Source organism: Akebia trifoliata, chromosome 13 (assembly GCF_017979445.1).
Source record: "Akebia trifoliata isolate Shusen 1 chromosome 13, ASM1797944v1, whole genome shotgun sequence".
Classification (NCBI taxonomy): Eukaryota; Viridiplantae; Streptophyta; class Magnoliopsida; order Ranunculales; family Lardizabalaceae; genus Akebia; species Akebia trifoliata.
The window spans coordinates 30988613-31013590 of NC_141387.1; the positions used below are offsets into that span (position 1 = coordinate 30988613).

Here is a 24978-nt window from a genome sequence, read left to right on the forward strand (position 1 = left end):
TTGACCGGGCCCTCAACGCAAAGTGCCCCAAAAATAGTAAAAATCGGAATGGACTCCGAAGTCCAAACCTACAAAATTATAATAAATTTTGTCATCTTATTTTCAATAAATGGCCCAAGGCCTCTTACGTGGCCCATAGACCAAATCCCTTCCCATCCTTCTAAACCCAACTCAACTCAATCCATTACCAAAGCCCAAAATCCAAAGTCCAATTCATTATCCAAAGCCCAATTCATTACCCAAATCCAACTCAACCCAATCCAACATCACAACCAATCACCACAATCATCAAGGTGTGACACATGTCATCACCCCATCTCACCTCCCTCATCCAATCAACCAACCAACTCCATTACTTCCTTCCAAAAATTAATTCAACCCATAATCCTACCCTAACCTATCCTATCCATTCTCTCAAATCAAACACTTATAACCTATCATCTTCCCCTAATCTACCCGCATCATTCCCTACAAAACATATCTCTACAATCTACACCTAAACCCATCCTCTCAAATCAAACACTCATCCTTTCATATCAATTCATCTCAACTCTTCATTTTCACCCACTTTGACACATGTCATCATCTCCCTCACCCTCCCAAAATATCATCAACCACCTCATTAAATCACCCATTCTCTCAAATCAAACATCATTTAATCACAATCACCATCTTAAACTCACCTCACCAAACACTCAACCCAAATGGGTTGGGTTGGATCCAAACCATTTGGGTCAAAACTCACCCATTTAACCCCCTTTCCCTGAATACCCTCCAATCTCCTCTAAATTACACTCACTTCTCTCTCAAACTCATAACCATTCTATCTCTTTTCTTCACTTAACCCCATTATACCCTTAAAATAACCCCACAACCTCTATAAAAATCCCATCACTCTCAACTCTCAATCCCTAATGAAAAATCCCACATCCAACCCTCCAAAAGATAAAAAAGAAATCACCTCTCAACATTTCTCTCTTAACCCTCAACTCACCTTACATCTCATAACTCTCAACTCTCCAACTTCTCTAAAACAAATCAAACAAGGAAAAAAAAGTCAAGGAAGGTCAAAGGAAGTCAAGAAAGGGTCAAGGTGGGTTGATAAAAGGAATACCCCCCCTCAACTCCCCTCTTCTACTCTCCATTTTCTTACACATTTGCACACACCACTATGGTTTAAATCACCAAAGGGCCCCTTCTTCATAAGGGTGCCCTTAATGATTTGAACCAACATCGAAGCCCCTCACACTTGAGGGCACACACCGATTTTCTTTTATTTTCATTTTTATTTTCATTTTATTTCAAAAAATCAAATCCGAGGTTACCACATTACGTGGATGGAGTAGGGTGCCTAACACCTTCCCTACTCCATAAATGGACCCCCTTACCTTGAATCAAGGTTGGACCAAACATGCATTATCCAACGAGAGTCATCATATGTCCAAAGTGACATGTTTTTCAAAATACAACTTCGGGTGACTATTCACACCCATTTCCGAAAATGAATGGTGGCGACTCCAAAACACCCCAAAGTGGAGGGATGTTTTTTAAAAACATTGAAAATCCCGTGTCCACAATGATCATGTCTTCTACATAAATAATTAGCGCTGTCACTTTTCCAGATTGGTGCTTTAGGAAAAGGGTATGGTCTAAGTTGCTCTGCTGAAAATCACAATTTTTTCATAGTTGTAGTGAATCGACCGAACCATGCACGGGGTGATTGTTTTAACCCGTACAAGGCCTTTTAAAGCTTGCATATTACTTTATCTTTTGGAGTTGCCGAGTACCCAGGCGAAATGTCCATGAAGACTTCTTCTTCTAAATTCCCATGGAGAAATGCATTCTTTACATCGAATTGGTGTAGTGGCCAATCTAAATTTGCTGCAAGAGATAACAAGACTCTAACAGTGTTTAGTTTTGCTACCGGTGAGAACGTTTATTGGTAATCTATACCACACGTCTGTGTGTACCCTTTTGCCACTAGCCTTGCTTTGTACCTATCAATGGACCCATTAGCATTATATTTAATGGAGAAGACCCATTTGCACCCTACTGTTTTCTTTCCTTCAGGTAATGAGACTAGCCTCCATGTCTCATTTTTTTGCAAGGCCTTCAGTTCTTCTTTTATCGCTGACTCCATTGTGGATCAAGCAATGTTTCTTCTACATTTCGAGGAATGTAATCTGAGGATAGTTTATGTGCAAAGGCCTTGAGTGGTTCAGATAGCCTGTGAGTGGACACATAATTGACAATTGGATACTTGGATCTTCTATTTTCCACTTCCGGAGAGTATAGGCTTGGTGGTTTTCCACGGTTATGTCTGAAAGGCAACACACATTGCATAGTACTATTCACGTTATCAGTAAAAGAGGATATGGAAGGGGAACTTGCCTCAGTGATATTCTCAAGAGAGGGGCCTTCGGGTACTAAGAAGGGGAACTATCACTTGTTGCACCACTTGAAACCATATCATTGACCGGTGCAGGTGTATCATTATATTCTATGTTGCACGGTTCTTCAAGTGTTGGTTCTACAACTAGAGGGCATTCCTCAGTCGACCTCATCTCGATATTTTCATCATGATGCTGTTCTGAGTCACTTCCCGGTTCTAGCCATGTTGTTGCTAGCCACACCTCTTCATTTTGAAGCTCCCCCTGAAGAGATGATTTGGCTGAAGGTGATGGAGAGAAAGTCTCTACTTTGATAAAGGTGACGTCCATGGTGATGTATGTTCGTTTAGTGATGGGGTCGAAGCATCTATACCCTTTCTGATGTAGAGCATATCCCAAGAAAAGACATCGGACTACACATGGTTCCAACTTGGTTTGTTGATTTTTATGGATATGAACGAAGGCAACGTATCCAAAGATTAGGAAGGGAGCATTAACACAGTGGGTAAAAATGTATGGCTCGAGAGAGTCTACAAGGGAGTCTGAAAATGTAGGACCTTGGAAGGGATCCTATTGAGTAAATATACGGCTGTGGCAACTGCATCATCCCATGCCGAGAAGGCACATGTGCTCCAATCAACAATGCTCGTGCTGTCTCTAAGATATGTCGATTTTTCCTCTCGGCAATGTTGTTTTGTTGAGGAGTTTGGAAATATGAGGTTTCATGAATGAGGCCATGGTGTTGGAAGTAAGCTTGAAGTTTTGTATTGACATATTCACCTCTATTGTCGGTACAGAGAGCCTTAATCTTTGTTGAAAATTATGTTTGAATCATTACATGAAACGATTGAAATACACCAAACACTTCATCTTTCTGTTTAAGTAAATACAACCATGTCATTCGAGTACAATCATCAACAAAAATGACAAACCATTTATTTCCAAATGGAGTAATAACAGGGGAAGGTCCCCATACATCCGAATGGATTAAAGAAAAAGGCACGTCTCTTTTTGTGTGGCTCACGGGGTAAGGAATTCTATGACTTTTGACTACAATACATGTCTCACATTTAAAAGATAAATGTTGTAATGTAGAAAACAAAGCTAGAAAGAGATGTTGCAAATATCCAAAAGAGGGATGTCCCAAGCGATTATGAAGAAGCCAAATTTGTCATTCCTTATCACTGGTTGTGTATCGAACCTGATTAGCTTTTACTGAATTGAAGTCATCCATGCAGTAAAGTCCCCCTTTTTTAGTACCACGCCCAATGATCTCCTTAGTGAGAATATCCTGAAGAAGACAAAAGGTAGGATATATTAATACAATACAATTGAGGTCGGTTGTAACTTGACTAACAGAAAGCAATTTATTTGATAAAGATGGAACAAGTAAAGTATGGTTTAGGGAAAGAGTGGAGGATAAGGCCACCGTTCCTGCTCCCGTAACCGGATATTGGACTCCATTAACATTTGCAATATGAGTTTTCTTGGGTTGAGTGATGTGCGAGAAATAATGAGAATCAAAGGTCATGTGATCAGTAGCCCCGTAGTCTATAATCCTCATGTTATCATTATGATCATGGCATGTAATCAATGTATGTCCACAGTTACCTTGATCACTGAGGGGTGTGAAAGAGTTTGTCGTTTCTGGTTGAGCAATCAGAAATACTTGTGGTTTGACACTTGCAATAGCTGCTCTCCCCGTGCCTTCGTTTATGCCAGTCCCCTCATGTTTTTTTCGTGCTTGAAAATCATTCCACCACTCAGGATACCCATGTAACTTAAAGAAAGTTTCACGAGTATGTTTCATGTTGCCACAATGGGTGCATTTCCCTCCATCAGATTGAGGTTTTGATTTTGGTTTTCCGGATTTGAATCCTTTGGATGCCATAACCGCACCTAGAGCAATGTCACTACAGGATGTCATGACTGCTTGCTTAATTTCTTCACGTCGGACATGAGCATACGCCTGCTCAACTATAGGGAAGGGTTGTAGCTGAAGAACATCACTTCGAACCTTGTCCAACCGATCATCTAAGCCATCAAGGAAGGCATAGACTTTATCTTCCTGTAGAATGGAGTTATATTTCTAAATATTCTCTGCACATTTCATTGGGTTAGGATGACGAAAATCAATTTCTCGCCATAAACCTTGAAGATCAGTGTAATATTTCTCTATAGATCCACCCGCTTGCCTCATGTGAGTTACACGACGCCGAAGGTTATAAACTTGGGATGTATCAGTCCCATCAAAAAAAGTTGTGGCAATCGAGTTCCATACCTGTTTAGCAGTTGGAAACAGAATAAAATTACCAATCAAGGAGGGGTCCATCGAGTTGATCAGCAATTCTTTGACAATGGCATTTTCAGTTCTCCATTTCTGAAAAAATGGATCGGTTTCAAGAGGTTGAGAAGAGTCGCCAATAATATATCCCAATTTGTCTTTCCCTGAGATATACATCTCAACAACTTGAGACCATAAGGCATAGTTGGAACCATCCAACTTAATGCCAATAGGAGCATTCGAGAAATCAGGTGGGGTTTGAGAAGAGGTCTGGACTTTGATCAAGGCCTCTGTTATTTTTGTTGTCCAATCGTCAAGACTGGACTCTGCCATGGTTGTCAAGAGGAAGAGATTCTGATCAGTGGGTAGGCGAAGCAAAGATCCTAAGATCCTACTCTGATACCATGTCAGAAGTTTCTATTTTTTCTTGTATTCCAATAGCAGATTACAAAGGTATATGTAGATACAAGAGAAGCTATTCTAAGAAATACATGATCTAAGGTTATAATTATGGTTGACCCTTTAAGTAAGGGATTTTACAAAGAAATAATTATATAGAAATACTTTCTATAAATAATCTGATTTGATTTGATCCTTGTACAGAGTACAGCTCATGCCAACACTACCCACTTATAATTTGTTATAAAATATAGTTAAACATATCAAACATGCAAGTTCTATCATGAATTTGAAATAACCAATTGAATTCGATATTTTTTGGAAACTCACTACAATTTTTTTTAATAAAATCCTAAATACAATTTTCATAATCTATGATTATTAATAGAAATTGAAAGTTCCTTACAATCTCTAGGCGACGGAATTGAAACACTTGCGTCGAAATCGAGGTGATCGACACGAAAATCGAGATAGATCAGATTTCGAAGCGATTGATTTTTGAATTGGACCTGGTGGTTTTGAAGATCTCGATGCCGTCGTCATTTCTCCCTTCTGCAGGGAAAGAAGGTTTAACCCTGAAATAGGCGAAATTCGAAGTCAAAGTTTTGAAACACCCGTATATAAATACGATTGATTTTTTACGATACTGGGTGAAAGAGAAGATAAAATGAAAAGATCTTGGGTGAGTTTTGTAGATGTCGAGGTTGCAGACTTTTTTCCTTTCTGCGTTAGTCGTCGAAAGCAAACCGTTTGTAGTAAATCTGGAGTTAAAGATAAGTTAAAAAAATAAAAATATTTCGTTAATTATCGCGGTTTTGGACAGTTTGGGAAGACAGTGATTAAAAAAATAATAAAAAAATAAATTATTTATATAAACTTTGGGACGAAATCAGTATTTCGCCTATTGTTTCGATCGACGATAATTTGACTATCCGGACTTTAAAAGTGACGAATGAATACTCTATTTCGTCTAATTTTTCATTCTGAATTTGATTGTGTTATCAATTTCTTCAAATTCTATCTTTAACAAAAATTTACATTTTTGGCCTAAGGTGACTCTTAAAATTAACGTCATTTTCGTTTTTGACTATAATTCAACTTTTTGTGCTTCAAAATGACAAATAAATATTTCATATTCAATAATTTTTCATTATAAACATAATGGTATAATCAAATCTTAATCATTCTTACTCTAGCAAAAAGTCACTATTTTAGCTTGGTCCAACTCGGTAATCGAGGATTTTGTAACTTTTATGTTCGGACTTGCATTTGAGCTTGCTTATAGGCTAAAGTATGTTTTTCGATCATTTTGAATTCGATGGTAAGGTCAGATTTCATTAAAATGATTAGAAACATCTAAAAATTTTACCCCTAAATCCCACTTTCAAGATTTTCTCAAAATTTCACTATTTATTTTTTCTCGAGATACGAATTGAAAAACGGGGTTTTACATTTCATTAAAAGATGGGAAGTAGCTAAAAATACTAGAACATGTTGCCATTTTTTTCATAACTATTGGGCACAATATAAGAAATAAGCATGCAAATTTTAGTTTCATACGATCCGAGAATATAATAAGTTGATATTTTCATAATGTGCTTAGAGCGGTTATGAGCATGTACAAGAATGTTGTTAAACCAATTAACCCATACCACTGAACTCGATGTACAAATAAAGATTGGTCATATTAATTTGAGGTAAATTGGAAACTTTTTTTTCTTGTCGGGCCGTACACACTATCCCACCCTGTCGCATGATAGTAAGTAAATAGTCACTTTTCATGGAAGGGCATATAGAGATTTAAAGGTATGACCTAAGAGCAAACCCAATCGCTCTTACCAACTTAGCAAACCCTTGGTGGGTAGGTAAATTGAAACATATTATAATTACTTTAATCATATAAAATTTATTGTAAATTTAAAGTTTCATGACTTCTTGAACTAAAAAGTTCTCACATAACATAAGGTGCTATCGGTGCCATTGTGGTAACCATATACATATTACGGTCCCTTTAGAAGAACATGCTAGGTATTGTAATAGAAAATGAGACATTCACAAAAATGTTCTAATAGCTTGTACGTTTGATATGAAGTTTACATATGTGTTTACTAGTTAGAAGGCAACACATGACGTTAAATTAATGATAGATGCAGTAAGGACTAATCGAATGGATAGACTTATTATACCATTTGGTATCTCAAATGATAGTGTATAATATAAAAATATCTAATTTTACTTTAAGATAATTAAAATAATTTATTTTTCTCCATATAGGTAAGTTTTACTTTGCAAATGTTGGATTTGCAAATGTTCCAGGATTTCTAACACTATACCATAGTGTAAGATATCATTTAAATGATCATCAGAGATGTGTCCAATCTAATGCTAAGGAGCCTTACAATTACTATCATTCTTCATTACACAATTTAGTTGAATGGTCAATCGATCTTCTGAAAAGGCATTTCATCTATTTGAAAGCTACTTTATTTTTTTGAATTGACATATCAATCAAATTGATTTTAGTTTATTGCATAACTTTTTGTTTGAGGTTAATTGTAATGACCATTGTGAAGATAAAGATGAACTAAATGAGGAATAGTATGGCCAGATGACACTTGAAGAAAAGTGAATAATTATTGTATCATATATGGCATGGACTGCAAAGAAAAATGCATCAACTGATTGAATATGGATGGAATATGAACATCAACATACATAATATATTTATTATTTTTTTATTGGTAGATACTATTAGGAAAGTGTGCGAATTACTTATTTTTAATTTTAGGATCCATGTGTTTACTTTTATATTGAACATGGGTTAAGTGATTAATAGTTTTTTACATTGATCTTTATATTATTTGAAAAAAATGATTGATTTAATTATTATATATTTAATATATTAGTATTTATTTTTATATTCATGGAATTATATAGGATATATAAATCATCGACTACAAACAACAAAAAAAATAAATGAAGTAAAGAACAATGACGACAATGGTAAAATCTCATCTAAATAGGATTTCGAAACCAAAATGATAACAACAGATAAACTAGCGAGGAAAGATTTTACTGAAGTATTTGAATATTACATCTAAATATTATTGATCTTATATCATTTTATAATTAATATTTATTTTAAACTTATTTAATCATTTTTTTACTTCATTAGAAACATTATTGAGAAAATTGAATATAGGGTGAAATGCAGTCCATATTATGATTATCTTACAAAATTAATTGAAAATGATCAAACAATTGGTGCTCGTAATATGACACAGTCTAATTTAGATGGGGATATGCTATCTCTTCAAGAGATGAAGAGATGGATCCGTTGTCACTTTTCTTTATCACATATATCAATTTTTTATAGGTAATTATAACATATTTCAAGATTATGAGAGCTTGGATGTTATTGTTGAAAATATTACTTACGCCTCCTTTGTCTAGAGTGAATATACCTTTGAAACGAAGGAGAAGTTATCGTGTTAGTAGTCAAGATAAAGCTTTGCAGAACTTTATTGATACAAGAACACAAATAGTTGTTGCATTGGAGTCTAGTAATGTATCAGATATGGTTGTTATACATGATGAACTACAAAAGATGCCTGATATTTATATTGATATTCTTATGGAAATAATACATTACTTAGGAGACAACCCAACTGCTGTCAAGACCTTTCTAGGGTTTGATAAAGCACTAAAAAGGTCATGGTTGCTTCGTCATCTATCTCATAAATATCACTGAGATTATTATTGATTCTTCTTATTGATAATCTAGGATTGCATGAACAAATGTTATTTTTATGGGTTGGACAATCGTTATTGATAAACAGGTTCTTATTAATATTTTTGGATAACTTTTTATGAAATGTCACAATTATTTACAGTGGGACTCACAAAAATATTTACATCCAAACAATCATATTTGACAAATAATTGTAAACATTTCTATGTGCAATTTTTTGCAGGGTAAACAAGCAAGGCCGTGGTTCTGAACTTTATGCATGTGTGTCATGTCATGCGTAAGCAAAGATTTTGTTTAGGATAAGTACCATGTCATCAAAAAATACAATACGAAGCCCACTGAAACCGGCACATTAGCTTAAAAAAGTGGATTTACTATTCCTTATAATATCAAAAACTTGGTGCAATCTCCTTTTAAAAACCTTTATTTTTTATTTAGGCCCCCTGTGTTTTGAAACATGCCTCCCTTGACCTCAGTCTTCTTAATAGATAACTAAAGACTCTTGAGTTTTCTTCTCAAGATAGTCTTCTCCAAACTCTTGAAGAAGAGGGCATTTAGGTCTTATTATATTTATCAATTGAGAATATTGAGGTCAAGGAAGGCATGTTTCAAAACACAGGGGACAATTCTAATATTCACAAAAATCGGGGGGCCATATTTAGATCAGCTTTTTTTTTTTTTTTTTCACTCTTTTGGGCCCACAAGTATTCACATGCAAGCCTCCATGAAAAGTCCTTTTTTACCACACATTGAGTACCAGTAGCTATTAATAATCATATCATCTGTTTGACTCTTTGACTCTTTGTTGCCTATAAGAAAGACAGAAACCCAAACAAAGAGACTACAAATAGTCCCAACACCGAGAGAGAGAGAGAGAGAGAGAGAGAGATGAAGAAAGCAGAGCTTGTGTTCTTCCCATCAATGGGAATTGGTCACCTAGTATCAACGGTGGAGCTTGCAAAGCATCTGATCAATCTCGAGGATCACTTCTCTATCACCATCCTTATGATGACCGCACCATCAGATACAATTCCACGCAGCTACACCGAATCAGTCAGCTCTTCCTTCTCCAGTATTCGGTTTATCGAACTCCCTGAGGTGGACCCTCTACCTCAGGATGTCGAAGCCGGTCTCTTCGTCGAATACCACAAACCTCATGTTAAACACGCGATTTCCAAACTCATCAACTCTTCCGAGTCAAATCATGACTCACTTCCAATCGCTGGGTTAGTCGTTGACATTTTTACAACCATGGCGATTGATATAGCTCAGGAATTCGGTATCCCCACTTATCTCTACTTCACTTCAGGAGCAGCCATGCTTGGTCTCTTTCTCTACTTCCCAACTCTACACACTGAGTTCACCACCGATCTGATAGACTACAAGGGCGAGTTAGAAATCCCATGTTTCATGAACTCAATTCGTCCACTCGTCTTGCCAAATGGTATTTGGAAGAGAAAGGGAGCGGGGTACGATTGGGTCCTCAATAGCGCTAGAAAGTTTAGAGAGACTAAGGGTATTATCGTAAATTCATTCGTCGAGTTGGAAACTCACGCAATTAACTCGTTTGAAAACAGTTCAAACCCACCGGTTTATCCAGTCGGACCGTTGCTCGATCACGGGGGACAGACGCAATCAGAGTCTAATCGGGTCCACTTTGAGAAAATCACAAAATGGCTTGATGATCAGCCAACATCATCTGTGATCTTCTTATGTTTCGGAAGTAAGGGATCTTTTGGTAAACCACAGGTGCAAGAGATCGCAATTGGGCTCGAGCGAAGTGGGTACAGGTTCTTGTGGTCACTACGTCGTCCACCAACATCCAAGTTTGATGCAGCAAGTGATTACACAAATCTCGAGGAAGTTCTTCCTGATGGGTTCTTGGAGCGGACGGAGGGGAGGGGTTTAATGTGTGGTTGGACCCCACAGGTGTCAATCTTGGCCCACAAGGCGATTGGAGGATTTGTTTCACATTGCGGTTGGAACTCAATTTTGGAAAGTTTGTGGTTTGGTGTACCGATATTAGGTTGGCCTCTTTATGCGGAGCAGAAACTTAATGCATTTGAGTTAGCGAGAGATTTGAGATTGGCGGTTGAGATCTATTCAGATAAAATCTACAGTGGAGACTTGATCATGGCTGAGGAAGTAGAAAGAGGAGTGAGATGTGTGATGGACGGTGATAGTGAGGTTAGAAGAAAGGTCAAAGAGATGAGAGAGAAGAGCAGAAAGACATTGATGGACAGAGGTGGGTCTTCTGCTGCATCATTAGAGTGTCTAATTGAGGATCTCAAGGAAAATCTCTAATGAGAAATAATTTATGTGGAACCATCTTTACCTTTATTGGTTTTATTTTTGGTTTGGTCTTTAGGTGACTCGTGTTATTATGATGCTTTTCACTTGTTTTTTTCTTTTTAAAATAAATTGGAAAATGTAGTATTCAAAGCTTGGGCTGTCAATGGATCGAATAGTACCTAAAATCCAATCCATTTGATTTAATCAACAATTTGGACTGTTGATACGAGTGTCTTCCGAATTCAATAAGCCCTGATTCATTAAAATTGAGAAAGTATATAATTTATAATATATAGTTTGTTCAAATAAATGAGTTGGTCTATACTTGTTAATTATATTCCATTCCATTAGATCAGATTTGGATCCTAGGAAAGAAAACCTGATCTAACAAGGGTACTCCAATTCGATTATTAACAAATCGTTTTCAGATCCGATCTTATCCTTGTTGATTTGGTCCATATTGATTTAATGTGATTTCGACCTGATCCATTGACAATTACATATAGAGGTATCAAAGGATCAAATTCGATCCAATTTGATAACTTATGGTATAGATCTTATAGTACTAGATATCAATCCAATTTTGACAAGAAATTGGAAAGGGGCATTGTAAAATATTCAAATAGACAATCATGTAGAAATTCATAATGGATTTTGTCTAACATAAATTTAACATTTATTTCTCTATTCGTTCGGTCGAAAATAAAGATCATTCAATCTGAAAAATGAGAGGTTGACCACCCAATTACATCGTCATGAAAAATTAACTCAATATTAGAAGGTGGATTGATCACTCAATGAGTAAAACCCTCAGTATAGGTAGCCCCATCAACAAGCAAGCGTACAGCCTGGTTCGAATTGGAACACGCATAATGTTAGTTTATAACCTCAAAAGTGTCTTAATAAGTGTCAGACACTCCTTATAGAGTTTCTTAGTATCCCTTGATGGTGGAATTGAACAATCGAAATTTTTCTAAAGATTCACTTTCAATTTCAATATAGTCTACTCCGAGGTGTAACGCTGAAAAGAAGCCTAAACACAAAGCCCAAAGATGACTCTTTTCCCAATTAGTTATAGTGAAATGTTCAACAACTGCACCTTTAAATCTTTCGAAATCGTCGTGAATGACAGTAATAGCCTTACATGAGCCAAAATGAAAGCTATACTTTCCGACAAGATTCATCTTCCAATGGTTATCCGGCAGAAAGGTCCAAGCAATGAAACGAGATTGTTATTTATAGTGTTGTGGGGTGGGGAACATTCCATCCATTGCTCAATAGAAGGTGAAGCACAATGAAGTACGAGTTGCTCTATTTTTGAAATATATGCAAGTGAAATTGAGTGCTAGTGAAATTGAGTGATAATTGGTTACCCTCCCTAAATCAAAAAGTCAACAATGCCTTTTATTGATAATTTAATGGTGAAATTTTGGTGTTTTTTTTTTCAAAACATCCTTCAAAAACTAAAATTATTATATCAAAATTAAAATTTAAAAATAAAAAAAAAAACCAATAAATCATTGACAAAAAAGCAACCTTGATTTTCAATTAATGGAATAAACCTAATTAAATCATCAATGATAATGATAATAATAATAATAATAATAATAATAATCAGTAATAAAAATGTTAGAATAATTTGGACCTGCCGACCTTATTTTGGTGAACATATTCCACATCCAACCCTTTCAATCTTTAACCCAAAACACTTGATTTTCACCTCATATATAAACTAATAACTCAATCGCTAGAGGATCAATTTATTTGAAAATCATTTTAATTAGGTCAAAAATTATTTAATGTTCCTTACTACTCTAAATGAGAAGATAATTTTCTATATGAATAATGTAGATGCTCGATTTCCAAAGATCACTACTACGAATGTTTGGAGTTGCCACCACTCATTTTTGTAAAATGGTGTGAATGGTCACCGGTGATACATTTTGAAAAATGTGTCATTTTGTTTTGCCTTTAGTGACTCTCGTACGGATAAGATACCAATCTAAGCGATTCGATTAAAGAAAAGAGAAGGTGTTAGACACTTATTTCTCTCTACCAAATGATGGTAACCTCAAAATAATTCGATCATTTTCGAACAAAATAAAATAAACAAAGAGAAGTATTGCGTGTTTGACGACCCTACGAAGGAAGTTGGTATCAACTCGGACTGTAAAGGTCGCCTCATTGAAGGACATCATCCTTATAAAAATTTAACCTTGGGAACAACATATTCGTTTGAAAAATGTTGGCTAATGGCTATAGGTCCATGCTCATGAATTGAAAAGAATCTAAATACCGATTGCCTCAAAACGAATTAAAAGATTTTAAAACGATTTTGTTTTGAAGGTAATTACAATCCCTATACTTTCAACCGAACCAAAATTCAGTCTATTGAAAATAGGGGAAGGGAAACATTACATCTTAGTGATTTAAAAAAAAAAAATTAAAGAAGTGAAAAGGGGAGGTAGAAAAGGAAAATGGAAAAGATAGAGATAGGGGGTACAATACTTCCTTTAACCCACCTTGAGCGTTGACTTGCTTATTTCCTTTTTTTTTTTCTTTAAGTCCTTAGTGAATTATATGAAAGTATTGTTAAAGTGAAGAGTGATGAAAAAAAAGTGAGTTTAAAACTTTTTTTAAACTTAGACTTGGTACTTTTTTAAGAGGCGGGGGAGGGGGGGGTATTTATAGGAATGGAAGGGCAAATATTCACTTGATGATCAAAGATTGATTGGTTAATGTGGATAACAATTTGTGGGTTAGGATTGTGGATGTGGGCTTTGGATTATTGGGTTGACTTAGATTTAGGGATTGGGTTGCATAGGATTAGAGTTAGATTAGGTTTGAGTCTTGGCTAGGGTTGAATTTATTTTAAGGTGAGGTAGGCAATGATTTTTAGGGAATTGAGAGTTGATGAGCTTTGAGCAGGCCTAAGGTAATTTCAAAGCAGCAAAAATCCCTTTGACGCAAGCTATAGGCTCATTGTTCATTGTTTCTGTCTCAACTTGGGGTCGTCCCCGAAACCATAAAGTAAGAAGATGGTGATCAAATGGAAGAAATATAACTTTGAAGGAAAAGAAAAATAATGCATGGAGTGAAGCCTGCACCTCTGGATGCGATCGAGAATGAGCACCCTTGGTCCAAGAGGGATTTTTACATCTCTGAGAGCACTGAAATAGATCGCGGCAATTTAAAAAATAATAATAATCAACCAGGGTCTCTTTCTTATTTTCTTAGTTACCATATGATGAAAAGGTACATAATAATAAAATAAGAGGAAGTTTGATACATGCCTATCCTTGAGCAAGGGTAAAGCATCATCTGTTAGCAGCCCTTTTTTGAAGTTCTTCTCATAATTCTTGAGGCCAAGACTGGATAACATGCCTCTTGTTCTGGTGTAATAAGTGTCTTCAGTTGGTGGTTTAGATAATTTCTGTCCTAGCTGCACAAATCCAAGAGAGAATAAATTTCAGCATAACTTGTGTAAACACAATTATAAAAGCTCATCGGAATACTTTTTCGGTATAACATGGAGCAGAGAAATAATGGAGCATGTGTATATGTACAACATACAAAGATATCAAAGGGCCCATGTACATCTGACATGGATGTCGAGACATTTAAGAGGAGTTTGAGAAACATTTCATCTATGGAACTATACAACAAGAACACACACGTGTGAAGGTGTCCCACACAGGCATGAATTCTCTAAACCAATGCATAAAATGACAACACATCTCAACAAATGTATTATAATTAACTCAGGCTTTTTAACAAAAAAATATAAAAAACAACGAAATATATGAAAAGTAGAACAAAAAAAACTTCCCCACCATAACTTAAACAAAATTGATTTCTCATATCAAACCATGTGTGTGTTTAACAACTTAGTATATACTGAATTGCCTATGGAGAAAGGATTACACTACCTCCATTCTAGAAGTAATTTTATTTAGAGAATCACTACAAATAAAAGGGTTACACTACCTTCTGCGATATGATGTGCATCAATACAACTGACACGAAAAATCACAAAAATATCCTTGTTGCATAGCATTGGATGTTTCCTCATATTTTATCTTTCTCTCCCAATAAACTCTTCAATCCTTTTCTATGGCCACACTTACACAACAGTTTTAATGTCAATCCGACCATAAAGGACAATGTTAATGTCAATTGTCACTGCATATCTTCATTTACAAGTGTCAAGTGTTTTGTATCTCAGCAGTGAGGTACACATTTTTCCCATGCTGGCATACCAAAAATAAGAGAAACGACCACAAAGTGTACCAAATCCAGTTATTGACCAACCCTTAACTGCTTTGAGTGCCCAAATGAAGTTTTTCCATCACCTTTTTCAGCTCTCTTCCACACCTTCATACACTCCGACTGCTAATGAAATTTAGCACATTACTGTGGACATAGTCACCAAAGTCATATTGAAAAAATTGCAATTAAATCATGACTTTTTCCTTCATTGATTTTATCACGATTTTTTTAATAATGTGACTTCTACGAACTTCACGATTAAATCCCAAATAATACGTAAAATAACGAGGATGCAAATAAGAATGACATTGATTAGATGTTTTTGATCTGTTAACGAATCCTAATTCAGACTCGTGATTGTGACCTTCAATATGTTGCGACTTGTTTTGGATGCATGAAAGATATCAACATGGGAATTCTTGATGTATCATTCTAGTTTAATATGGAATTTGACGATATAATACGAGAACACCTGCAAATATGAACAATTACGTAGCCCTAACCTAGCTTGATTTTTTCCCGACCTTTTCCAATGTTTCCCATTTTACTGAATTTTCCTCTTGCCAACTTATTCCCAAACCCCAACTTGGTGACTATGACTGTGGATTCAGGAAAATGCTTCTCTGAACACCATCTTTCAATCACTGGGAGTTCAAAACAAGAAAATGTAATGGAAAAAAAAAAATTATAAAAATCCTCATGGTCAATAGTATGAACACAATCACTTTCATGGTGGATTCTCTAACTCATTAGATTTGTGCATGTCATCAATTCATAGTCCATTGGTGGGTCTTACACTTAATGGAAGATCACATGGCCAAAAAAATAATAAGCTGAAACAAATGATAGACTCTAATAAATGAAATCCTTCAGGGATCCCAACTGTACGAGACGATCCTATCTGCTCAATCACTCTCTTATAGAATATTAGCTCCAACTAAAACCAAATTGCAACCACTTCAGGTAAAGAGCATGAAGACAGTAAAAATGTAGAAATGTATTGGAAGTTATTCCATATAGTTTTAAAGTAGAACTATATGCAATATGTTACAATACACCATATGGTATCAAAAAAAATTCATGCATGTCCCTCAGAAATCAGAGAATCCATCAATAGACATCAGCCCACTACTTTTATTTTGAATAATGATCTTCATAGGGATGCAAGAACTAAAAAAGTAACATTTTTTTTTTTGATCGGTAACTAAAAAAGTAACTTCAAGCGCTTGAAAACGGTTGAACTTCAAGAGTGTGCCGCATTAAATATCTTATGAATGCTTCTCTTTTGTTCTGGAACACGTTTGAACTTCAAAACCAAAAAAAATTGCTAGGACTTAGGAGAGGCAACTGAAAAAGATCTTACTAATGCCTCTTCAGTTCAGGTCTCCATAAACTTTCCTCATGTACATTCTCGGAAGAACGAAAGTTTTGTATTAATCATCCTCAGATGACAAAAGTAAGACCTTTTTAAAATATATTTTACAAAAGGCTGATCAAGTGCCTGAAATATAAAAAATAATTGTAAATGGAGAAAGCTTTGAACTATTTAATGAAAAAATCTCCACGTATTATCTGCTCACATAGTTCACCTTGAAAGAACAAAATTTCTATTGTAAAATCATCATTAGAGCAAACAGAAAGAAGATCTGCAACATTCAACCTAGTGTTTCAATAGAAGATCCGATTCTTGAAAAAAAAACTAGTTGTTTTGATTTAAAATTGAAAGATAAGATAAATGTGAAACTAAAGATCTTTTCAATGCCTCTTCAGTTCAGGTCTCCACAAATGTTCCGCATGGGTAATCTCAGAAGAACGAAAGTTTGCTTCTAATCATCATCAGAGGCAAAAAAGCATTCCAGCAGTATATCAAAATTCAAAGATCAACAATCCATAATCTATCATGCACTAAAATACCACGACTTCTCTTCATAACTTAACACAAAAGCAAAAGGTTTTTCTATTTGTCCAGAACCACAAAAACCAAGTATAGGGGAAATGGAAAAAAAAATCTCAATGGAGACCTTAGAGACTATGGATGAGTCAATGAGAGGGCTGAACATAATCTAACTAAATAATGAAAAGCAAAGAACTGGCTAATAACCCAGCAATGGAAAATGGCTTGCGGTCGCCGCTTCAGATTTTAACAAATACGTTCACTACAGCATTTTTTATAGGCATGAGATGCCAGTCATCTCTTCCCAGAAACCCTAACTCAATTCTAATGGTTCATTTTAGGTTAAAATACCATAAATGCTCTGCTCTAATTTTTAATTTTCTCTTTTTCGGTGATTAGATTTTAGAATGGGCGACTCTTTTTTGCACACCCATATCTCCCATTGCACTGCCTAATTCATTCATTTTTGTGTGATGATTTTCTAACTCAACTTGATGCACTAACTCAAAAACTCACTGATGTGGCATGTGCAAGAATCACAGATTTTCCTTGAGATACACAATTGCACAAACCCATAAACTTGTGCAGTTGCAGTTGTGTATCCTGAGGGAAAAAATCAACGGTTCTAGCACATGCCACATCAGTCAGTTTTTGAATTATTCTGTTAGGTTGAATTAGAAAATCAGCACTCTTCATTTTTTGTCTAATTCTAATTGCAACACCCATAACTTACCGAACCCACTTCTGCTTCTTCTTCTTTCTCCTACCTTTTCCAATGTTTCCTGATTTTACCAAATTTTCCTCTTGCCAACTTACTCCCAAACCCCAACTTGGTGACTATGACTGTCAATTCAGGAAAATGCTTCTCCGAACACTATCTTTCCTTTTCTTGTTTCTTCTTGCTTTTCCTTTCCGAGGGGCTTCCTCGGCCTTCTCTTTTTGTAATTTTGTGGTATTCCCTTTATTAATACTATTTTACACTTACAAAAAATAAAAAAAAAACTTTATTACATTGTCCACCTACAAGGTGCGGCTATGGGTTTCAGATTTGCTTGACCCCTAATCCATACCAATAGTGTAGAAATGACTACCTAGAAGGAATGCACATGAATTTATACTATGTCAATAAATGGGATAAGACACAGATGATGATCGTTTTTACCATGTGTAAAGCATGTTTCTTAGTCATAATGGCTTGAAGCAATTTTCTTTCACAAACTCTATTTTTTTTTTCTTTGATGGGTATTTGCCTCCACATAAAATGAAATCATAGGTATGGCCTCTAAGCTCACCTGGAAAAGACCACCCTGGACAAGTGCAAAGAAAAGCCCCGAAGTGATCACATTGGCTGCCTGATTAGGTCCTCCCATGCCACTGACCAGTGAAAACATGGCTCCTGAACCAAAAACTGCCACCATGTTGCAAGAATAATCTTTTTAATCAATAATGAAAATAAAACAAAATTATCAAACATGCAAAAACACTTGTGTTTGCTGGCTATGAACCAAATATAGTTATGCACTTGTTGCAGTCGATCCTAGCAGCTTCATGAGCTACACCAGACATATTTTCCTGGCATGTCTTTGCCTTCTCCCTATTCCCAACAAAAAGGAAAACAAAAGAAAGAAAATACTTCAACAAATCTTCCAGTCCAATACCAATACTAATGACATTGGAAGATATCTACTCTAGATTTTCATTCCAATTCCAACAAAATATATATATAATTCAGAACTCGCTCCCTCATAACTAATACTGGTTTTCAACAAAAAATTTCAGACAAGGCTGAAACTAGTGTAATGTTCAATCACTGGGAGTTCAAAAACAAAAAATCATAACACCAAAAGAGGGAAAAAAAAATATATTTATAAAAATCCTCATGATCAATGGCATGAACAAAATCACTTTCACGGTGGATTCTCTAACTCATTAGATTTGTACATGTCATCAATTCATAGTCCATTGGTGGGTCTTACACTTAATGGAAGATCACACAGCCAAAAAAATAATAAGCTCAAACAAATGACAGACTCTAATAAATGAAATCCTTGAGGGATCCCAAGTGTCCAAGTCGATCCTATCTGCTCAATCACTCTCTTACAGAATATCAGCTCCAACTAAAACCAAATTGCAACAACTTCAAGTAAAGAGCATGAAGAAGGTAAAAATGTAGAAATGTATTGTAAGTTATTCCATATAGTTTTAAAGTAGAACCATATGCAATATGTTACAATACACCATATGGCATCAAAAAAATTAATGCATATCCCTCAGAAATCAGAGAATTCATCAATAGACATCAGCCCACTACTTTTATTTTGAATAATGATCTTCATAGGGATGCAAGAACTAAAATAGTAACTTCAAGACCTAGAAAACATTTGAACTTCAAGAAAGTGCCACATTAAATATCTTATGAATGCTTCTCTTTAGTTCTGGAATACGTTTGAAGTTCAAAACCCCCAAAAAACAATTAAATTAAAAAAAAAATTAGGACTTAGAAGAGGAAACTTAAAAAGATCTTACTAATGCATCTTCAGTTCAGGTCTCCATAAACTTTCCTCACGTACAATCTCGGAAGAACGAAAGTTTTGTGTTAATCATCCTTAGATGACAAAAGTAAGACCTTTTTAAAAAATATTTTACAAAAGGCAGATCAAGTGCCTGAAAAATAAAAAATTATTGTAAATGGAAAAAGCTTTGAACTATTTAATGAAAAAATCTCCAGATATTATCTGCTCTGCATGGTTCACCTTGAAAGAACAAAATTTATATTGTAAAATCATCATCAGAGCAAACAGAAAGAAGATCTGCAACATTCAACCTAGTGTTTCAATAGAAGATCCGATTCTTGAAAAAAAAAAAAAAACTATTTGTTTTGATTTAAAATTGAAAGATAAGTTAAATGTGAAACTAAAGATCTTTTCAATGCCTCTTCAGTTCAGGTCTCCACAAATGTTCCGCATGGGTAATCTCAGAAGAACGAAAGTTTGTTTCTAATCATCATCAGAGGCAAAAAAAAAAAGCATTCCAGCAGTATATCAATGGAAACCATAGAGACTATGAATGAGTCAATGAGAGAGCTGAACATAATCTAACTAAATAATGAAAAACAAAGAACTGACTAATAACCCAGCAATGGAAAATGGCTTACGGTCGCCGCTTCAGATTTTAACAATTACGTTCACTACAGCATTTTTTATAGGCGTGAGAGGCCAGTCGATCTCTTCTCAGAAACCCTAACTCAATTCTAAAGGGATCATTTTATGTTAAAATACCAAAAATGCCCTTCTCTAATTTTTATTTTTCTCTTTTTCGGTGATTTAGATTTTAGAATGCGGCGACTCATTTTTGCACACACCTATATCTCTCATTGCACCCCCTAATTCATTTTTGCGTGATGATTTTCTAACTCAACTTGACACACTAACTCAAAAACTCACTCATGTGACATGGGCAAGAATCACAGATTTTCCTTGAGATACACAATTGCACATCCCCGTGAATATGTGCAATTGTGTATCCGGGGGGGTATTAGATTTGAAATGAAGAGGTACCTGGGCTTGCTTGAAGGAAGCCATGGCTTGAGGATTGAGGCCAACGGCTTCCGAAGGAGGGGTTGGAAAGGAGGAGGAGACATGAGAGGTGAGAGTATCGTTCCCCACGAACGGCATGGATTGTTTAGAAAGCCAAGTACGAAAGCCATTCTCCAAGTCCTTAAAGAGCAATTGAAACTAATCTATGGGGTTGGAAGCGGTTCTCTCTCTGTCTCTCTCTCTCTCTCTCTCTCTTGGTACAGCAGATTGGATGGACAGCGGCATTCTTTTGATTTTAGATGACACTATTAGCACTAGAGCAGACTGCGGTACATAGAGAAAATTGGAAGAATTAGGGAAAGGGTTTCGATTTGGGCTCTTTCATCTTAAATTTGGTATTACCTCCATCCTTTAAAAGAATATGATATATGGATATTTTTTTTTTTTAGCCCACGGAGTACCCCCACCTAATAACAAACTAAATTGACACCTTTAATTATACCAAGTATGGTTCATTTCCTTAAATAGATCTTTACCTTACAAAAATCTTAAACTAATTAAGGGTAGTTTTGTAGATGAAACTTTGACAATCAAATCACTAGTCATAATGAATTTTGATCAAGCTTCAAATTGCATACCTTTGCTTTTTGTTGTGCCTTCAGTTACCCTTACTTGTGTCTCACACACATTCGTTTACATGCTCTATTGATTGGATTCATAAGGTAGTTGCTTATGATTGTAAGGTTGGTCATAGATGATTATTTCGTAACTACCGAGTTAATTTTTAAGAAAAATTACTTAATAGTCCCTAACACTAACTTTTCTTTCAATTTAATCATTCACGTTTGCGAATTATTAAAATAGTCCATTTAATAAATCTCTCCTTTAAAACAACCTCACTCATTCTAGATGTTTCTCACTATTAAAATGTTGAAATTGCCTTAACCATTCAAACTCACCATTTTCGTCCAAAAAAATTGGATTTCCAACATCCCAATAGAGTTTTGAAGACTTTGTTTCGATTGAAAAGAATTTGAGAAGGACGAAGAAGTCATTTTTAATGATTTCTTCAAACATTTTGAAGGTGTATGTAAAAAAGTAAGGTTTTTTGCAATTATTTTATTTCCTTTTTTAGATGAAAATCAATCAAGGATGGTTCTTTTGATTTTAAATCATCTACATCATGTAGAGTTTAAAGTCAATATTTCTGTTTATTTTAGTTAGAAAAACTCAAAGGAATGAAAACGGATGGATTTTCGTTTTTTCGACTTAAAACTTGACATAATAACTTGTGTAGATGATTTCAAACTAAAAGAATCATCTTTGATCGAGGAAGTAAAACAATGGACATTGGATTTACTATGATTCTTACATACATCTTCAAATAGTCGTGATGGGGTGACATTGGATTTATTGTGATTCTTACATTTCTGACGTGGGGTGTGCACATAACCGTGGATGTGTTACCTGAAGATGCGAGAAAAAAACATCTACGATTATGTATGCACCTACACATCAAAAATGTAAAAATCGCAATACATCCAATGTCACCACAGCATTAGTGATCTTCAAAACCCAAATGTAGGTGGAGTGGGTTATAGTTGGAATGGGCTTGGACTTTGGTTTTATTTCTTTAGCCCAACACACTCCGATCCAATATTTAGATGGGTTGTCTCTGGGCTTAATTTTTTAGACCCTCATTTAAAACACGGTCGGGAAGGTTCTTGTCCTTCCTCAACAAACTCATACACATCAAGAGGCGAAGCCAAAATTCCATTAATCTGTCAAACATGAGACACCTATGATTACATTAGGCTCGTCCAAGCCTATCTTGAATCCAACCATTGATAATATTACTATTATGCTAATAAGAGAAGTTGAACGCATAAGCTTTTTAATAATAATGAAGATTATTTGAGAATGATTCCTAATGATAAAAAAATAGTGACACTGATTCCATTATATAAAGTTACAAAACATCAACAAAATTCAATCATCATTGTTACAACTGTTATAACAGCTAACAAACTTAGTTAAGATGTTATAACTCTCTAAACATAATTAAATGACTTGCCATCTTGATTATTATTTTGGCCCTCGCAAGTTAATGAGCAACTCAATAACCATAAGCTTGGATTGTAAGTATTTGAACCGCGCAATAGATAGAGATTTAGTAAAAATATCAGCTACTTGATTAATAGTCGAGGCTCCTTGTTGATAACTTTCTCTCTAATAAAAAGTTAATCCACTTTGATATGTTTGGTGTAGTGTGAAAAACCGGATTTGAAGATAACAGGATTGTAGAAACATTATCACATAACAAGAGGAGTTGATGGTATAAAAACATGTAAATCATCTAGAAGCATTTTGAGCCAAGTTATTTCAGCTGCGATATGTGCTAATGCACGATATTCTGTCTTTGTGGAAAAGTGTGCTACAGTATGCTATTTTTCAATACCGAGAATCATTCTCAAATAATCTTCAGTATTGTCATCATGGTATCAGAGCTTCAAGAGCACTGACGAGAAATTTTTTATCCAAAGAGATTGTGGATCTGCTTTCTTCGTTGATCGATTGTAATGGATGCAAGCTCATCTTCTTCAACGCAATGCCCACAAGTTTGGCATTTTTCATCTCTAATATATTCACTCATTAATCATAGTTAAATTAGATTTTGGGATGTAAAAATTGCAAATTCGAAATGCTCTAAGAGCAAAACAATTGCTTGAACTGACATTCATGAACTCAACAAATTTGTATAATCTCAAGAAAGGAGACTTGACCATGGGGAAATAAATTGATGAATTACAAAAATATACAAACAAATTAACTGTAATTGAGTCTCCAATTGAAGAAGAAGATATGATATTTTATATATTACTTAAATTACCAATAGAGTATGTGTCTTTCAAAATTACAATTAGAACTCGGCCATCCAATAAAATTTCACAAGCTTCATTTCTTGCTTGGATATAAGAAACTAAATGTTATAGATAATCTAGCACCTCCACCCATTGACGTAAGCATAACATTTACATCTAATTGTGGTGATTCGTCGTCAAATCTCAACACGTAGAATTATCACAGTAGTTCTAATACATCTCGTGATAAAAATCAAAGATTTAACTAAGGTGGTGGTCACAACTGTGGCTTTCAGACGCAATGAGGTGGTCGTGACAGTGCACAAACCTATAATTCTTTACCACATGTACCTACATATCTCATAACCTATTGTCTGTGCACAAATTAGCTAAAGATAGTTGTTGTTCACTCACCTTTGATTCAAATGGTTTTATTATTCAGGACTAAGCCACCAATCAGATCATTTGCAAGGGCCCATGTAAACGTGTATTGTAAACCTTCATCACTACTAATCACACAACTCCTCAGTCAAAAGCATTTGTTTGTATTTGGTTATCTACTTCCGCTTGGCGTCACAAATTGGGGCATCCTGCATCAACCGTGTTCAATGTACTTATAAAAAAAATATCAATTACCTAGTCTTCTACCTAACAAATTTTCTTGTAAACATTGTAACGTGGGAATGTTGGAAATCAACTCAAAACCTGATTTTTGTTGTTAAAACCAAATAAAGAATAATAATCTCTTATCAAATAAATTTGGCCAAGAGGTGCGTAAACGCTTCTTGAAGATAGTTGGAACCTTCCATTTGTGCAAAGGAACACGACAATACTATCTCTGGGTTTCAACCTAGCCTAGACTCAATTCCACTCTAAAAGTTTGCATTACTTAGCAGAAATTTGTACTTTACTTTTTTAGGATGCTCAAGTAAAACGATGAAGAAAATAAGTCTCACAAAAAAATGAAAAGAAAAATTGAGAGATGTACAAAATGTGTGAGATGCCAAAACCAATGGGATTATGGGGATTTACATGGTGGTAGAGATGTATTTGAGGCGAAGTACCACCATTAATCAATATGTCTCCCATAAATTCTTCTAACTTAGGTACATTGTACATGTATTTATTGTAAACATGTTCCAAAAAGTTTTTCAACCTCAAGTTCATCTTCTCTTGCTAAATTCACTTACCTAGGACTTATGAATGAACATCGATCTACAAAAAAACATAAATGTCATGAATCTTGATCCATGCCCCTACGTATATTAATTCGGACCATGAACTTGGGTTTGGACTAAATAC

The 24978-nt window shown here is 35.2% G+C and overlaps 2 protein-coding genes and 6 non-coding genes across 10 annotated transcripts; 1 reads left to right on the plus strand and 7 right to left on the minus strand.

Moving 5' to 3' along the window:
* The first annotated feature begins 9668 nt into the window (after positions 1–9668).
* LOC147388287 (UDP-glycosyltransferase 71K1-like) lies at positions 9669–11269 on the plus strand. The gene has a single exon (XM_086420678.1). It carries the CDS (start codon positions 9713–9715, stop codon positions 11126–11128), a length of 1416 nt encoding a protein of 471 aa, XP_086276804.1. The 5' UTR covers positions 9669–9712; the 3' UTR covers positions 11129–11269.
* Positions 11270–11307: 38 nt separating this feature from the next.
* LOC147388288 (chloroplastic import inner membrane translocase subunit HP30-2-like) lies at positions 11308–21084 on the minus strand. 3 transcript variants are annotated; one of them, XM_086420680.1, is made up of 6 exons: positions 20837–21084; positions 18785–18873; positions 18572–18687; positions 14410–14558; positions 14224–14286; positions 11308–11964 (listed from the first exon to the last, which is right to left on the minus strand). In XM_086420680.1, the coding sequence occupies exons 1-6, from the start codon at positions 20983–20985 to the stop codon at positions 11907–11909; spliced, it is 624 nt and encodes a 207-aa protein (XP_086276806.1). In that variant the 5' UTR covers positions 20986–21084; the 3' UTR covers positions 11308–11906. The 3 variants fall into 3 exon arrangements, with proteins under 3 accessions (XP_086276806.1, XP_086276805.1, XP_086276807.1); XM_086420679.1 differs by lacking the exon at positions 11308–11964 and having other exon boundaries at positions 12013–14286; positions 20837–21083; XM_086420681.1 differs by lacking the exons at positions 11308–11964; positions 20837–21084 and adding an exon at positions 20434–20551 and having other exon boundaries at positions 12015–14286.
* LOC147388289 (small nucleolar RNA R21) lies at positions 16471–16549 on the minus strand. The gene has a single exon (XR_015171637.1). It is a non-coding gene; the product is annotated as a small nucleolar RNA R21 (small nucleolar RNA).
* On the minus strand, positions 16753–16837 carry LOC147388290 (small nucleolar RNA Z159/U59). Its single transcript, XR_015171640.1, has one exon. It is a non-coding gene; the product is annotated as a small nucleolar RNA Z159/U59 (small nucleolar RNA).
* LOC147388291 (small nucleolar RNA Z159/U59) lies at positions 17146–17229 on the minus strand. The gene has a single exon (XR_015171639.1). It is a non-coding gene; the product is annotated as a small nucleolar RNA Z159/U59 (small nucleolar RNA).
* Positions 19544–19622, minus strand: LOC147388292 (small nucleolar RNA R21). The gene has a single exon (XR_015171636.1). It is a non-coding gene; the product is annotated as a small nucleolar RNA R21 (small nucleolar RNA).
* On the minus strand, positions 19810–19893 carry LOC147388293 (small nucleolar RNA Z159/U59). The gene has a single exon (XR_015171641.1). It is a non-coding gene; the product is annotated as a small nucleolar RNA Z159/U59 (small nucleolar RNA).
* LOC147388294 (small nucleolar RNA Z159/U59) lies at positions 20210–20293 on the minus strand. The gene has a single exon (XR_015171638.1). It is a non-coding gene; the product is annotated as a small nucleolar RNA Z159/U59 (small nucleolar RNA).
* Positions 21085–24978: the final 3894 nt, after the last annotated feature.

Coding starts and splice junctions, on each gene's coding strand:
- LOC147388288 (XM_086420679.1), bottom strand. CDS start 20,985: ATGGCTTTCGTACTTGGCTTTCTAAACAATCCATGCCGTTCGTGGGGA. Junction 18,874..20,836: donor CTTCCTTCAAGCAAGCCCAG/GTACCTCTTCAT, acceptor TGTTGGGAATAG/GGAGAAGGCAAAGACATGCC. Junction 18,688..18,784: donor CAAGTGCATAACTATATTTG/GTTCATAGCCAG, acceptor ACATGGTGGCAG/TTTTTGGTTCAGGAGCCATG.
- LOC147388287 (XM_086420678.1), top strand. CDS start 9,713: ATGAAGAAAGCAGAGCTTGTGTTCTTCCCATCAATGGGAATTGGTCAC.